Raw genomic sequence first — 17983 nt, forward strand, 5'->3', positions numbered from 1 at the left:
CCACGAACTAACTCGCCGACTGTAATACCGCGACAAATCACAAACAGCTTCGTATTTGAACCAAGGGACGTAGGCCAAAAGCGTGGGCCCCCTTTAAAGCCCCCGACGGCGAGTAGATTACTTACCCTCTGCCCCCTGGTGCATCACTTCAATTTATTCAGCCCATAGTTCTAGTTTCAGCCCATTAGCGCCCCTGGATTGATTCACTTAAGGGGGTGTTTTTTGGGGCTGGGAAATTCTCTTCCCCGAAGGGCCCCTAAGCCCGCAGCTTCCAATCTCTTACAGTTAGCCCCCGAGTTCGGGCCTTGGACTTGACGAGCACTATCCTTCGGCCCATCACACTCGACCAAACGCGACTGTAACGACCCCTTGACCTTTGTGTCCCCGGATTCCGATCGGTCTTTAAAACATTCTTGACGAAATTACCTTAAAATCGCGAGCGTGACGGTGCGCTACGGCGCCAAATAAAAACCGATTTTATTAGTAGCTATTTTACTACTAGATGTCTGCAACAACATCGTCGAGCGTCAGCGGGCGGGCGACGGCGAAGCCGTGCTCGCCAGCAAAACAAACAAGGAGGCTTGCCTCTATGGTACGTAGAGCTAATACCAAGACTTCCAAGGGAATGGCCTCCTCAAAACGGCCAGAGCGGGACCCTACGCCTGAGCAAGCCCCGCCTCTCAGGCTGAGGATCCCTGCCCCTTCGGAGGAGGACACCGACCGAGACGGAGGCACGTGCACCTCATCACCTGGTAGCGTTGGCTTTGAGAGTGCAGCTGAATCTCCAGTGGCTCAGGCGATAGGCGACTCCACAGAAGGGATCCCTAGTTCCGCAGAGTTCAGGAGTGCGGAAAGCTCTCCACAAACTGAGGGCAGTAGGGCGCGCAGAGGTAGTGAAGGTGACATTTTTCACACCACCTCTACTCCAACTCCGATAATAGAACCTGGGACGTCACCGGCCAAGCCACGGTCGGAGTCTTCCTTGCTGCGTATCAGAGCGCAGCTGAGAGCAGCGGCTGCAGCCGAGATAGAATGCAGTGTCCGGCAAGCCGAGGAGCCGGCAGATGAGGCAAGGGATGACTCCTTCATGTCGGATCTGTCGGCCGTCGGTGGAGGGGCGCTGCATGACATGCCTCGCCTTGCTAATACCCTCCTTCAGAAAACAAAAACCAGGCTGGAGGAGAGTAGAAACTTGCATAGAGACATCAGGGAGGATGTCATTAGCGGCTTGCACGGCCTCCAAGAAATGATCTTGCGCTTGGCAGACTCTCGTAACCGACATATTGCTGAAAAAGAAAAACAGCGGGCCGGATACGAGCGACGGCTAGCGCAAATGGAGGCCAAGCACGGTGCCTCACTCCTGGAAGTAGACAAAAGACATCTGGAGCTGATGGCTGAGGCTAAGCTCAAAATAGAGCACACGTTTAAAGAAGTCGAGGCAGTCAGACACTTGGTTTATGAGTTACAGGACCAGGTAAAGAAATATAGTGTGGGAACCGACCCAACGGCGCCATGCCCCGTCCTGGAGATGCGCAGGGTCCAAGAGGACATAGCAGCACTAAGATTGGACGTGGGAACGCTCACTATGACCCTTGAGGAGAATAAGGTGCAAGAACCAAGGGTCACTGAGCAACCGCAAGGAGCACCGTGGGCCCAGAAAACATTTGCAACAATACTGAAAACACCTAAGCCGTCGACGCAGCCAGGGCCGAATTTCCCTCTGCTGGTGGAGTCCGCCGACCCCCGGGATACCAGTGACGACGTAGTTAAAGCAATTAAATCAAGCGTAGACGTCATTGGACTAGGGGTTGGGGTCAGCTCCATCAGGAGACGGAAAAACCAAAAAGTGGTCCTGACCTGCGACTCAGCTGAAGGCAGGTCTAAGCTGCAAACAGCGCTGAAAGACGCCTCTCAAAAGTTAACTGTGGCGCAAATTACAACCAAACGCCCGCTCCTAAGGCTTCCAGGGGTCATTAACGACACTTCGGATGCACAGGTGGTGGAAGCGATCATGAGGCAAAATACAGGGACTCTGGGGGAAGCAGTGTTGCTGAATGAAAATATCAAAGTAGTGAGGAGAACTAAAGGGAGAACCAAAGACATTAGTAATGTCATAATCGAGGTCTCCCCTGGTCTCTATAAAACTCTCCTGGACATGAGATTGAGAATTGGCTATCAGGTGATTGTAGCACAAGACCAATCACCGATAGTCCAGTGCTACAAGTGCATGGGCTTTGGGCACTTCTCGAAGGAGTGCCGGGGTGAGGAGTCGTGCGGACATTGCGCGGGAAGTCACGACACGCGGCACTGTCCGAGAAGGGCGGAAACCCCTATTTGCATAAACTGCTCAAACAAAGGGGAAAAGCCAGAGACCTGCACCCACGGAGCGTATAGTCAAAGCTGCCCGGAATGGCAGAAATGGGACCGAATAGCTAGAAGTTCGGTCTCATATTGCTGATACGGGCAGCCAGGACAATAACGAGGGAGTATTAGACTCACAGCTCTCAGAACCTCAGAGCCCTAGCTCTACTACTAGGGGAATTGATCAACTAAAAGTAGCGCAAATAAACTTGGGCAGGGGATATGCTGCCCAAAAAGAATGCCTTCAAGCTGCTTACGACCTCCAAATCGCTATTTTATTAGTTCAAGAACCGTATGTGGGCTCGGACGCACAAATTAAATGTAACTGCAGAGTTATCCAGAAAGACACCATGGACCGATCCAAACCAGTTAAGTCGGCAGTTCTTGTCACTGACCGTAGCTTACACTTAATCGTGAATCCAGAATTAATTACGGAGAATATTGTGGCATGCAAGGCTAGGGTTAACGGTGTCCTGGTGGGCTTTGTCTCCGTCTATCTAGAAAAAGATGCGGACATTGATATGGACCTAGACTTCATCGCGACAGTGGTCAATAACCTCGGTACGCCGAATATCATCATCGGTGGCGATATCAATGCTAGGAGTCCCTGGTGGGGCTGTGAGGAGGAAGACGCTAGGGGCTCTGCTGTGATCCAATCTCTAGCTCGCTTCAACCTGACTGTCTTAAATGAAGGCAATGAACCAACCTTCTTTGCGATCAGAAACAACCGAATATACAGTAGCATAGTGGACGTGACCTTTGCGAGCCATGAACTACTACACAAAGTCAATAATTGGCATGTCGATTTACAAATGGTCACGCTATCTGACCATAGAGGCATCCAATTCAATCTGACCTCTGACAGAAACAAGTCCGGTAAGGCCCAAAGGAATTCTACCAGAAGATACAACACATCTAAAGCGGACTGGGGAGCGTTCACTGCTGCCTTGAATTCTCAACTGGCTGAAGGATCAATTAACATTGAAAATATTCAAAGGATACAAACTACGGCTGAACTGGAGGACCTAGTCTCTATCTACGTAAATAGTATTGAAAAGGCCTGTGAGATGACTATCCCCAGGATTTCAGCCAGTGTAAAATTAGGTAAGAGTGAATGGTGGACACCAGCGCTCACGTATAAAAAAGCAGAAGTTCTAAGGAGGAGGCGAAAGATCTCCAAATCAAATCCACGAAGGAGACCTTTTGTAGTGGATGAGTATCTTACAGCCCTGGCGGAATACAAGGAACAGATCCTGAATACAATAACCAGCAGCTGGAAGAATTTTTGTACTCGTCAGCACAAGGATACCATGTGGCAGAACATCTATCGTATACTCAAAAAGGATAGTAAGCACAGTGAAGATAAATTGCTGAGATCTCCTACAACAGATACAATTTTGGACCCCCAACAGTCTGCGGATTTGCTAGCAGAAACTTTCTACCCACTTGATGATGCCTCTTCAGATTCGACCGTGCAAAGTTCATTTAGAAATAAGGTAAAACAGCAGATTCAGGGGATTATAGAAAACGGACAGAAGTGCATTATCAATTTCACTGCAGAAGAGGTAGAGGGTGTTCTGATGGATATGAGTCCCAAGAAGGCCCCAGGAGAGGATGGACTCACGGCCGATATTTGTATTAAAGCATATCAGGCGTGTCCAAAGGAGCTCCTAGCAATTTACAATAGGTGTCTCCATCTATACTGTTTTCCAAAAATCTGGAAGAGAGCCATAATCAAGATAATCCCTAAACCCCAAAAAGAGGATTATGCATCCCCCAAAGCTTATCGACCCATAGGCCTACTCCCAATTCTGGGCAAGGTACTGGAGAAAATGATGGTAAACCGCCTCCTTTGGCAACTTGGAAAGGAAGAGGCCCTGAATAAGCAGCAATATGGCTTCATGCCTGGAAAAAGTACGGAGGACGCCCTTTATGACGCAGTACAAGTTGTGGAAAGTGCCTATTACAATAAAAAGATATCAACCCTGGTGTCATTAGACATAGAAGGCGCGTTTGACAATGCCTGGTGGCCAGCTATCTTGAATCAGTTGATTAAGAAGAAGGTGGACCAGTCCCTCATCCTCCTAATAGCTGACTACCTTTCGTCCAGAGAAATAAGCATTAAATATGCAGGAGCTCTAGCATGCAGAACAACAAATAAAGGTTGCATCCAAGGTTCTACGTGCGGCCCCATCTTTTGGAACATTCTCTTGGACAGTCTATTGGAAGAGACGACTGGTCACGGAGTGCATGTGCAGGCATATGCCGATGACATCCTAATAATAAGCAACGCAAAGGACGGGGAGTCCATAGAAAAACTTCTGAACGACGTACTAGCCAGGATAAATATGTGGGGAAAGAACAATAAACTTAGATTCGCCCCTCATAAGACCCAAATCATGACGGTTACCAGGAAGTTAAAATACAAGGTACCTAAGGTAAAAATGGATGGTTTTGAACTACAAGAAACTGACACATTACGAGTACTTGGACTTACGCTGGATAAAAACCTAAATTATGTACAACACATAAAAATTATGTACAACACATAAAGGAAGTGACGGCCAAGTCCATAAAATTGTACAAAAAGGTTTCCAGAACAGCACGTGCACATTGGGGTTTAAGTCCGGAGATCCTCAAGACAATTTATATATCAGTTGTGGAACCAACTATGCTGTACGCAGCTAATGTATGGGCTGGGAAGAGCCAGACGGCCCAGGTGAAAGTGCTTCTCGATCGTGTTACAAGGACGTTTGGTATAACTATATGCAAAGCACATCGAACACTTTCCTTGGAATCCAGCGCTATACTAGCTGGTATATTGCCTTTGGATCTGAGAGCGGTTGAGAGGTCTACATTATACAGAGTCAGAAAAACAGGAAAGGAATTGGATCTACTGCCAGGTCGGGAAGCTGAAATTACCATAAGCCCATACGACCTTCCACATCCAGCGAAAAGACGGAGCATTAATTATGGACTGGTAGAGGACCGACAGGACCTGGAGAAGCTTCTGCAGTTGAAAATGCCCATAATTTACACAGACGGCAGCAAAATCGAAGGGAAGGTTGGGGCAGCCCTATCCTGTACCATTGAGGACAAGGAAATTCTTCAGAAAAAGTTGCCGCTGGCAAGCTACTGCTCCGTATATCAAGCTGAAGCAGTAGCGCTGCGCGAAGCGGTTAAGACAATGGTAAAGGATAGAAGATTCAGAAAAGCATTCATTTTGTCGGACTCTAGAGCCACTCTGGACAGCCTTCGGAACCCCTCAGTCCTACATCCAATCATTGCGGAAATAAAAGACCTTATAAGTAAGTTGAATGAGATGGAAGGGGAGGCACAGTTCTTTTGGGTGAAAGCACACATAGGAATAGTAGGAAACGAAAGAGCAGATGAGCTTGCCAAATTGGCGGCTACAAGCTGCAAAACTGTTCCTGTGTGTGACAGATTCCCTGTGTCCTTCGCCAAGCGTCTCATCAGGGACTCCACGCTCGACACTTGGCAGGCAAGATATGCCGAGTCGAACAAAGGAGCCACAACGAAGAAGTTCTTGCCTGACGTGAGACGGGCCTACAGGATAATCCGTTCGCTTAAGTTAGACAATAAAGTTGCTCAGTTATTCTCGGGGCACGGAGGTTTTCGAGCGTACCTACATAGATTTAAACTGGCACCTGATCCATTCTGCAACTGTGATGGAGAAACTCCACAGACAGTAGAGCACGTCATACTTGAATGCCCTAAATTTTTGAGGGACAGGTACGACTGTGAATGCAGGATGGACCAGGTGATTGCACTGAGTAACCTGGAAGAGTTACTAAGCGACAAGAACCACCGTGGCGTTTTTCTCGCATTTGCCTTGGAAGTGGTGAAGAGCACTGCGAGAGCCAATGGTTCAACGTCAGCTTAGGGCTACTGGTAGATTTGAAATGTAATTGTGGAGCTGAGGTTAAGTTAAGTATAATGATGTGGGCGCAATATAATATATAGTGTATCTGTATTATGTATGTAAAATATATATATTATGTATGTAAAAATGTATATATGTATGTATACTAAATCATAGGTTTAAATTTTAAAATAGTAGTAGTAAAATATGGATGCAAAGTTGTTGCATAACTCATAGCAACAGGTAAGTGGGCCGCTGGTGGTTTTAGTGGGTAGTTCAGTTTCTGGGAGTCCCACATACCCTGCCGGGACTTGCATCCTCCTCTTAAGACGATGCAGGTCTCGACAGGGATGCGTAAATGCATTTCCACCAGCGGGATATAAAAAAAAAAAAAAAAAAAAAAAAAAAAAAAAAAAAAAAAAAAAAAAACCTAACCTAACCTAACCTAACCTAACCTAACCTAACCTAACCTAACCTAACCTAACCTAACCTAACCTAACCTAACCTAACCTAACCTAACCTAACCAAACCTAACCTAACCTAACCTAACCTAACCTAACCTAACCTAACCTAACCTAACCTAACCTAACCTAACCTAACCTAACCTAACCTAACCTAACCTAACCTAACCTAACCTAACCTAACCTAACCTAACCTAACCTAACCTAACCTAACCTAACCTAACCTAACCTAACCTAACCTAACCTAACCTAACCTAACCTAACCTAACCTAACCTAACCTAACCTAACCTAACCTAACCTAACCTAACCTAACCTAACCTAACCTAACCTAACCTAACCTAACCTAACCTAACCTAACCTAACCTAACCTAACCTAACCAGTGCCGCCGTTGCCCACAGCAGGAATCGCGCGCGTTTTAAGTGCTCCAACGCCCGCTCCGCAAAGTTTTAATCTTTGGAAAATAGAAAAAGTGGTTTTTTCTTATCAGATTGTGAAGTGTTATGCATCAAAAGTTGCGCCTCGTTTAGGCCTTCAATCTGGCAGAAAGTGCATAGAAATAAGTTGAAAATTGGACGGGCAGTGGCCAAAAAACCTAAAAGTTTGAAAATTTTCGAACTTAAACGGCGTGCGCCGCAAAAACCAGATCGACGACATACCTTTTTTGTTGCTGGAGTCGACGAGCCTCACGGAGCCCTACAAGGCGACACCTCTGCTGGATTTTTCCTGCGCCGCTAAGTGGGGGAAATACAGGAAAAACCACCGACCACGTGGCCACGTGGTCCAGGATCGAGACGACTTGGGTTGCTCCGGGAGGCTGCATTTAAAAGAAGAAATCAAGCCCCGCACGGCGACACTTAGATTTTAAAAATCGGTTAAGTATTCGCAGAGTTATTGAAAATTTTAAAAATTTCAAAATTTCAAAATTTTATTTTAAAAAATATAGATCGAGAACCCCTATTTATTTTTATTAGAATCTGTAGATCTCAACCAGTTGTATATACATTTTAAATTTCAAAATTTTCGGCCTAATAGTTTTTTAGATATTAAATTTTTAAAAATTCGGGGTTCTCACGACACCCTCAAAAAACGGTGCAATAACTCTGCGATATACAATAACTTGTATATAGCAAAATACGTACTAACAGTGGACACTAAATTCTATAAATTTTAAGTTATTTAACTGAGTAGACTATACACTGCTAGTTAGTCAGTACTTTAAATAAGTTAGAAATAGGTTTTAAATTTAGTTAGTTATAAGTATCTTAGGCTATCTTTTGACTGTTGGGCCTTTTACACCCAAAAATATCTCTGTCAAAACCAATTCCGACTACACAAATTTTTTCATTGTGTAAAGGACGATTATTTTTGATGTACAAACCTTATGGAGGCTAGTTTGTGTTGACCATTAACAAGACTCATTGGACCAGATTGATTGTACACTGATAGTTAGTACTTTAAATAAGTTAGTAATAGGTTTTTGACAGCTGGAGGCTTTTTACACCTCTAACTTTTTCAAATCTGGTTTAATTTGTTAAAAGTAGTTTTAAGTTTTAAGTTTAAGTTTAATTTTGACTACAGGCCCTATACACCACTTAGCGATTGACTGCAAAGGTTAGGTTAATGTTATTGACAGCTGGAGACCCTATACACCTCCAAATCTAATTATTAGTTTAGCGAGCTCTTTACACCTGTTAAATTAGTAAATTGACATAGGCTAGGTTAAAACAAAATCTGTGCTGTTATAAGTATACTGTCTTCCTCGGAACAAAATGCTTGGATTAAGAACACCTATCAAAACACAGAGCCCTGGAGTTCCAAGGAAATCGCTTTCTGCAGCTGGAGAGATGGCCGAGCCTAAGCTTAATCAGACGCCGAAGGCGGGCGTGGACGCGAGCGGGTCTAACCTGCCGATGCATGATAAAGACGATGCAGCCAGCCCCCCCAAGCCGGGCACGCTGGACACGCCGCTGCATGGCGACGGTCAAGCGACTCGGAAAAAAGGGACTGCGATGAACCTGACGTACCAAACGTTCACCTCCCCGGGGTCGGACACGAGTATACCTAAAGGGAGGGTTGCGGAAGCAAAAGGATGCCTCTTGAAAGCCAAGCTTCAACTCAAAAACTCTCGCAACCTTAGAACCGACATTAAAACGGACGTACTTCAGGCCATTGAGAGGCTGTACCAGCTCGTGAAGGAGGCAGAGATGGCGGGACCTCAGAACGCCGAAACTTGCACCGACCAGAGCAAGGTTAAGGCTAAGGAGCTGCCGAATAAGCAAGCGAAACGACAAGGAGCGCAAATCGATAAAAGCGAAGGTGTGCTTGCAGCCGATATAGCCCAAAAATTGGACGACCACCAAAAACAGATTATGGCCGAACTCCAACACCAGAAAGAGTTGGCGGCCGCGTCCAGACGAGACATGGGTGCCATAAAGGAACAGATGGAGCGTCTTAATGAAAACATCCAGGAAAGGGCTACCACATATGCGGCGGTGGCAGCGACCGCCAAGCCTGCTGGTGCTACCCTCCAGCCCCGGCCTGTCCACTCAATCGTAGTGTCTTCCGTTGACACCCAAGATACCAGTGAAGACGTCCTCAATAAAATTAGAACAGCCGTGAACGCGAAGACATCAGGCGTGCGAGTGGATAGACTGAGAAAGGCAAAGGATCAAAAGGTAGTGTTGGGCTGCCAATCGCGAGAAGAGCTTGCCAAAGTGGCAGAGAAACTCAAGTCTGGCAGCCCAACACTCCTCACACAGGAGGTAGAGAATAGGGACCCCCTCATTATACTATTAAATGTCCTTAACATTAACACAGACGAGGACATCTTGGGCGCCCTTAAACTCCAAAATGAAAACGTGCTGGGGGCGATACCTGACGATGACTACAGGGTAAGCGTGAAATTCCGAAGAAGAGCTAGAAACCCGCTCGAGAACCATGTCGTCCTGCAGGTGTCGCCGCCAGTATGGCAGTGCGTCACAGCTGTGGGGAAGGTCCATATAGACTTGCAACGAGTTGTCGCTAAGGATCAGTCCCCGCTGGTTACGTGCTCCAGGTGTCTCGGCTACGGGCATGGTCGCAGGGCCTGCCAGGAGTCCGTTGACACCTGCAGCCACTGCGCAGGTCCGCACCTGCGTACTGAGTGCCCGGCGTGGAAGGCTGGAGACCGACCCACGTGTCGCAACTGCCAGAGTGGCCGACTGGACCGGACGGATCACAACAGTTTTGATGATAGTTGCCCGATCCGGAAAAAGTGGGATGCTCTGGCAAGGGCGAGAGTGGCGTACTGCTAAAGGCTCCTCGGGCGAATCAATTAAGTCTTATAAAATAAACCAAGCTAACTTCCAAAGAAAACAGCTGGCCTTCAAAGAAATGACGCTGGAGGCACAAAAATGTGGGATTAGTCTTGCCCTCGTTCAGGAACCATATGTGGGGGTGAAAGGGGAAACCGCACAAAAAAGTGGCTTTAGGGTAGTGCGGCGATCACAGAATCGGACAAAGCCAGTAAAGAGTGCAATTGTTATTTTTAATGACGAAATGCAGATCGTTGAATGCCCTACAACCACTACTGAGAATATAGCTGTCGCGATTATAAAAACGAATACATGGGAACTTGGAATCATCTCCGTATACTTTGAGGACAGCCTCCCCGTGGATCCATATTTATCACAACTTAAAGTAATTATTATAGAGATTTTAAAAACAAGATACATTTTAATAGGGGGGGACTTTAACTCATGGAGTCCATGGTGGGGCAGCAATTCAGAGGACCTTCGAGGAAAGGAAGTACTCGGAGTTTTTGCGGAGATGAATCTAAACACACTGAATGAGGGCAGGACTCCCACATTTTATACGATAAGAAATGGTAGGGAATTTAAAAGCAAGGTAGACATTACTGTATGCAGTCAGGCCAAAAAATCGCAAGATCAACCTCTCGTAAAGGAAGGAACCGTTTTAAGTCCGGTAGAATCTGCAAGATTACTGGCCAGCACTTTCTTTCCCCAGGATGTGGAATCTGATGACAATTCCGATCACAGGAAAATACGAGAAAGGGCAGGAAGTATAATAGAACCTATGAAGGATGAAATAAAGGACCCTCCCTTTACGAGAGAGGAACTAAAATATGTGATCTCAACGTTTAACCCTAAAAAAGTACCAGGAAGTGATGGTTTCACGGCCGACATTTGCGCGGAGGCCATAAATGCTGACGCAAGTATATATTTGGCTATTGCCAGCGGGTGCCTCGAAATATCATGTTTTCCGGTACTCTGGAAACAGGCAACGGCAATAGTTCTGCGGAAACCCGGAAAATCTGACTCCAGTCAACTAAAATTATATAGACCCATAGGACTGTTGCCGGTCCTCGGAAAGATTCTGGAGAAGATGATCGTGAGGAGGCTTCGATGGCACCTGTTGCCAAGAGCAAATCCAAGACAGTATGGACTCGTACCACAGCGCGGTACCGAAGGCTCCCTCCGGGACTTGGTGCAACAAATACGAAGCAATCTTGATAATAAACTTATCAATGTTGTCGTATCACTGGACATAGAGGGAGCCTTTGGTAGCGCGTGGTGGCCGGCGGTGAAATGTCGCTTACTGGACGAAAAATGCCTCCTGAATTTCAGGCAAATTGTAAATAGTTACCTAAAGAATAGAGAAGTCAGAGTACGTTAAAATAAAATTGTTATAATTTTAATATATTAAGCTAAAATAAAGATTGATAGTTGGATATTTATTATAAGAATAGATATTGTTAACTTCAATAAAAATTTTGGATGTAATATAATAAAAATATAATAGGTATAAATAAAAAAGTTAAAAAAGGTCTCTGATTCATGTCAGAGGAACTCTGATTTAATAATAAAAAAAAAAAAAAAAAAAAAAAAAAAAAAAAAAAAAAAAACCTAACCTAACCTAACCTAACCTAACCTAACCTAACCTAACCTAACCTAACCTAACCTAACCTAACCTAACCTAACCTAACCTAACCTAACCTAACCTAACCTAACCTAACCTAACCTAACCTAACCTAACCCAGTGCCGCCGTTGCCCACAGCAGGAAGCGCGCGCGTCTTAAGTGCTTTAACGCCCGCTCCGTGAAGTTTTAACCTTTGGAAAATAGAAAAAGTGGTTTTTTCTTATCAGTTTGTGAAGTGTTATGCATCAAAAGATGCGCCTCGGTTAGGCCTTCAATCTGGCGGAAAGTGTAACGAAATAAGTGGAAAATTGGACGGGCAGTGGCCAAAAAACCTAAAAGTTTGAAAATTTTCGAACATAAACGGCGTGCGCCGCAAAAACCAGATCGACGACATACCTTTTTTGTTGCTGGAGTCGACGAGCCTTACGGAGCCCTACAAGGCGACACCTTTGTTGGATTTTTCCTGCACCGCTAAGTGGGGGAAATACAGGAAAAACCACCGACCACGTGGCCACGTGGTCCAGGATCGAGACGACTTGGGTTGCTCCGGGAGGCTGCATTTAAAAGAAGAAATCAAGCCCCGCACGGCGACACTTAGATTTTAAAAATCGGCTAAGTATTCGCAGAGTTATTGAAAATTTTAAAAATTTCAAAATTTCAAAATTTTATTTTAAAAAATATAGATCGAGAACCCCTATTTATTTTTATTAGAATCTTTAGATCTCAACTAGTTGTACATACATTTTAAATTTCAAAATTTTCGGCCTAATAGTTTTTTAGATATTAAATTTTTAAAAATTCGGGGTTCTCACGACACTCCCAAAAAACGGTGCAATAACTCTGCAATACACCGTTAAACCTTTCGCGTCCGCGAAACGTCGCGCGCCGTCCGCAAGCGATATCGCTGTGTTTTGGTGTAATTTCCGAGCGAAACGGGGTTGTTCAAAACCACGTGGCCACGTGGTACCAGTTCCCGTGGGACCACGACGATAAGACCGGCTGGAAATAGGAGCAGACCAAAGTTCAGGGGCATTTTCGAAATCGATATCCCTCTCCGATCATCGGGAGCGGAGTTACAGTGAGTCAAATAAGAAGTATTCCCCCAGGGATAACTACCCCAGTTTTCCTGGAGGAGTCCCGTTTTTTGCCAGTGTGGATTGGTCTCGTCAAGCCCTTCCATTTGACACTTCATTTGTCAAAATCGCGTGTGTGCTTGTGAGGTTGTGGGAAGGGGAAGATATCTGGAGGTATTTGCTGCTGGGCGGGAACTACCTCCTGCCTAGGGAGTCAGCCTGGGACAATACTCGCCGTGTGAAGGCGGTTTTCAACTGTTCAAGGTATATACGAGCTATTTTATTTTGGGCGTGTCGGGGTATTTAGGGGTGCAAGGTCCGCTGGCTTTCTTAATTTTAAGCGGCCACGAACTAACTCGCCGACTGTAATACCGCGACAAATCACAAACAGCTTCGTATTTGAACCAAGGGACGTAGGCCGAAAGCGTGGGCCCCCTTTAAAGCCCCCGACGGCGAGTAGATTACTTACCCTCTGCCCCCTGGTGCATCACTTCAATTTATTCAGCCCATAGTTCTAGTTTCAGCCCATTAGCGCCCCTGGATTGATTCACTTAAGGGGGTGTTTTTTGGGGCTGGGAAATTCTCTTCCCCGAAGGGCCCCTAAGCCCGCAGCTTCCAATCTCTTACAGTTAGCCCCCGAGTTCGGGCCTTGGACTTGACGAGCACTATCCTTCGGCCCATCACACTCGACCAAACGCGACCGTAACGACCCCTTGACCTTTGTGTCCCCGGATTCCGATCGGTCTTTAAAACATTCTTGACGAAATTACCTTAAAATCGCGAGCGTGACGGTGCGCTACGGCGCCAAATAAAAACCGATTTTATTAGTAGCTATTTTACTACTAGATGTCTGCAACAACATCGTCGAGCGTCAGCGGGCGGGCGACGGCGAAGCCGTGCTCGCCAGCAAAACAAACAAGGAGGCTTGCCTCTATGGTACGTAGAGCTAATACCAAGACTTCCAAGGGAATGGCCTCCTCAAATCGGCCAGAGCGGGACCCTAAGCCTGAGCAAGCCCCGCCTCTCAGGCTGAGGATCCCTGCCCCTTCGGAGGAGGACACCGACCGAGACGGAGGCACGTGCACCTCATCACCTGGTAGCGTTGGCTTTGAGAGCGCAGCTGAATCTCCAGTGGCTCAGGCGATAGGCGACTCCACAGAAGGGATCCCTAGTTCCGCAGAGTTCAGGAGTGCGGAAAGCTCTCCACAAACAGAGGGCAGTAGGGCGCGCAGAGGTAGTGAAGGTGACATTTTTCACGCCACCTCTACTCCAATTCCGATAATAGAACCTGGGACGTCACCGGCCAAGCCACGGTCGGAGTCTTCCTTGCTGCGTATTAGAGCGCAGCTGAGAGCAGCGGCTGCAGCCGAGATAGAAAGCAGTGTCCGGCAAGCCGAGGAGCCGGCAGATGAGGCAAGGGATGACTCCTTCATGTCGGATCTGTCAGCCGTCGGTGGAGGGGCGCTGCATGACATGCCTCGCCTTGCTAATACTCTCCTTCAGAAAACAAAAACCAGGCTGGAGGAGAGTAGAAACTTGCATAGAGACATCAGGGAGGATGTCATTAGCGGCTTGCACGGCCTCCAAGAAATGATCTTGCGCTTGGCAGACTCTCGTAACCGACATATTGCTGAAAAAGAAAAACAGCGGGCCGGATACGAGCGACGGCTAGCGCAAATGGAGGCCAAGCACGGTGCCTCACTCCTGGAAGTAGACAAAAGACATCTGGAGCTGATGGCTGAGGCTAAGCTCAAAATAGAGCACACGTTTAAAGAAGTCGAGGCAGTCAGACACTTGGTTTATGAGTTACAGGACCAGGTAAAGAAATATAGTGTGGGAACCGACCCAACGGCGCCATGCCCCGTCCTGGAGATGCGCAGGGTCCAAGAGGACATAGCAGCACTAAGATTGGACGTGGGAACGCTCACTATGACCCTTGAGGAGAATAAGGTGCAAGAACCAAGGGTTACTGAGCAACCGCAAGGAGCACCGTGGGCCCAGAAAACATTTGCAACAATATTGAAAACACCTAAGCCGTCGACGCAGCCAGGGCCGAATTTCCCTCTGCTGGTGGAGTCCGCCGACCCCCGGGATACCAGTGACGACGTAGTTAAAGCAATTAAATCAAGCGTAGACGTCATTGGACTAGGGGTTGGGGTCAGCTCCATCAGGAGACGGAAAAACCAAAAAGTGGTCCTGACCTGCGACTCAGCTGAAGGCAGGTCTAAGCTGCAAACAGCGCTGAAAGACGCCTCTCAAAAGTTAACTGTGGCGCAAATTACAACCAAACGCCCGCTCCTAAGGCTTCCAGGGGTCATTAACGACACTTCGGATGCACAGGTGGTGGAAGCGATCATGAGGCAAAATACAGGGACTCTGGGGGAAGCAGTGTTGCTGAATGAAAATATCAAAGTAGTGAGGAGAACTAAAGGAAGAACCAAAGACATTAGTAATGTCATAATCGAGGTCTCCCCTGGTCTCTATAAAACTCTCCTGGACATGAGATTGAGAATTGGCTATCAGGTGATTGTAGCACAAGACCAATCACCGATAGTCCAGTGCTACAAGTGCATGGGCTTTGGGCACTTCTCGAAGGAGTGCCGGGGTGAGGAGTCGTGCGGACATTGCGCGGGAAGTCACGACACGCGGCACTGTCCGAGAAGGGCGGAAACCCCTATTTGCATAAACTGCTCAAACAAAGGGGAAAAGCCAGAGACCTGCACCCACGGAGCTTATAGTCAAAGCTGCCCGGAATGGCAGAAATGGGACCGAATAGCTAGAAGTTCGGTCTCATATTGCTGATACGGGCAGCCAGGACAATAACGAGGGAGTATTAGACTCACAGCTCTCAGAACCTCAGAGCCCTAGCTCTACTACTAGGGGAATTGATCAACTAAAAGTAGCGCAAATAAACTTGGGCAGGGGATATGCTGCCCAAAAAGAATGCCTTCAAGCTGCTTACGACCTCCAAATCGCTATTTTATTAGTTCAAGAACCGTATGTGGGCTCGGACGCACAAATTAAATGTAACTGCAGAGTTATCCAGAAAGACACCATGGACCGATCCAAACCAGTTAAGTCGGCAGTTCTTGTCACTGACCGTAGCTTACACTTAATCGTGAATCCAGAATTAATTACGGAGAATATTGTGGCATGCAAGGCTAGGGTTAACGGTGTCCTGGTAGGCTTTGTCTCCGTCTATCTAGAAAAAGATGCGGACATTGATATGGACCTAGACTTCATCGCGACAGTGGTCAATAACCTCGGTACGCCGAATATCATCATCGGTGGCGATATCAATGCTAGGAGTCCCTGGTGGGGCTGTGAGGAGGAGGACGCAAGGGGCTCTGCTGTGATCCAATCTCTAGCTCGCTTCAACCTGACTGTCTTAAATGAAGGCAATGAACCAACCTTCTTTGCGATCAGAAACAACCGAATATACAGTAGCATAGTGGACGTGACCTTTGCGAGCCATGAACTACTACACAAAGTCAATAATTGGCATGTCGATTTACAAATGGTCACGCTATCTGACCATAGAGGCATCCAATTCAATCTGACCTTTGACAGAAACAAGTCCGGTAAGGCCCAAAGGAATTCTACCAGAAGATACAACACATCTAAAGCGGACTGGGGAGCGTTCACTGCTGCCTTGAATTCTCAACTGGCTGAAGGATCAATTAACATTGAAAATATTCAAAGGATACAAACTACGGCTGAACTGGAGGACCTAGTCTCTATCTACGTAAATAGTATTGAAAAGGCCTGTGAGATGACTATCCCCAGGATTTCAGCCAGTGTAAAATTAGGTAAGAGTGAATGGTGGACACCAGCGCTCACGTATAAAAAAGCAGAAGTTCTAAGGAGGAGGCGAAAGATCTCCAAATCAAATCCACGAAGGAGACCTTTTGTAGTGGATGAGTATCTTACAGCCCTGGCGGAATACAAGGAACAGATCCTGAATACAATAACCAGCAGCTGGAAGAATTTTTGTACTCGTCAACACAAGGATACCATGTGGCAGAACATCTATCGTATACTCAAAAAGGATAGTAAGCATAGTGAAGATAAATTGCTGAGATCTCCTACAACAGATACAATTTTGGACCCCCAACAGTCTGCGGATTTGCTAGCAGAAACTTTCTACCCACTTGATGATGCCTCTTCAGATACGACCGTGCAAAGTTCATTTAGAAATAAGGTAAAACAGCAGATTCAGGGGATTATAGAAAACGGACAGAAGTGCATTATCAATTTCACTGCAGAAGAGTTAGAGGGTGTTCTGATGGATATGAGTCCCAAGAAGGCCCCAGGAGAGGATGGACTCACGGCCGATATTTGTATTAAAGCATATCAGGCGTGTCCAAAGGAGCTCCTAGCAATTTACAATAGGTGTCTCCATCTATACTGTTTTCCAAAAATCTGGAAGAGAGCCATAATCAAGATAATCCCTAAACCCCAAAAAGAGGATTATGCATCCCCCAAAGCTTATCGACCCATAGGCCTACTCCCAATTCTGGGCAAGGTACTGGAGAAAATGATGGTAAACCGCCTCCTTTGGCAACTTGGAAAGGAAGAGGCCCTGAATAAGCAGCAATATGGCTTCATGCCTGGAAAAAGTACGGAGGACGCCCTTTATGACGCAGTACAAGTTGTGGAAAGTGCCTATTACAATAAAAAGATATCAACCCTGGTGTCATTAGACATAGAAGGCGCGTTTGACAATGCCTGGTGGCCAGCTATCTTGAATCAGTTGATTAAGAAGAAGGTGGACCAGTCCCTCATCCTCCTAATAGCTGACTACCTTTCGTCCAGAGAAATAAGCATTAAATATGCAGGAGCTCTAGCATGCAGAACAACAAATAAAGGTTGCATCCAAGGTTCTACGTGCGGCCCCATCTTTTGGAATATTCTCTTGGACAGTCTATTGGAAGAGACGACTGGTCACGGAGTGCATGTGCAGGCATATGCCGATGACATCCTAATAATAAGCAACGCAAAGGACGGGGAGTCCATAGAAAAACTTCTGAACGACGTACTAGCCAGGATAAATATGTGGCTTAGATTCGCCCCTCATAAGACCCAAATCATGACGGTTACCAGGAAGTTAAAATACAAGGTACCTAAGGTAAAAATGGATGGTTTTGAACTACAAGAAACTGACACATTACGAGTACTTGGACTTACGCTGGATAAAAACCTAAACTATGTACAACACATAAAGGAAGTAACGGCCAAGTCCATAAAATTGTACAAAAAGGTTTCCAGAACAGCACGTGCACATT

The 17983-nt window shown here is 46.4% G+C and overlaps 2 protein-coding genes across 2 annotated transcripts; both read left to right on the plus strand.

Moving 5' to 3' along the window:
* The first annotated feature begins 502 nt into the window (after nt 1–502).
* On the plus strand, nt 503–2458 carry LOC123877302. Its single transcript, XM_045923921.1, has one exon. It carries the CDS (start codon nt 503–505, stop codon nt 2456–2458), a length of 1956 nt encoding a protein of 651 aa, XP_045779877.1.
* Nucleotides 2459–13544: 11086 nt separating this feature from the next.
* LOC123877303 lies at nt 13545–15500 on the plus strand. The gene is made up of 2 exons (XM_045923923.1): nt 13545–13681; nt 13778–15500. Exons 1-2 carry the CDS (start codon nt 13545–13547, stop codon nt 15498–15500), a joined length of 1860 nt encoding a protein of 619 aa, XP_045779879.1.
* The last annotated feature ends 2483 nt before the right edge of the window (nt 15501–17983 follow it).

The sequence above is a fragment of the Maniola jurtina genome, chromosome 23, assembly GCF_905333055.1.
Source record: "Maniola jurtina chromosome 23, ilManJurt1.1, whole genome shotgun sequence".
Lineage (NCBI taxonomy): Eukaryota > Metazoa > Arthropoda > Insecta > Lepidoptera > Nymphalidae > Maniola > Maniola jurtina.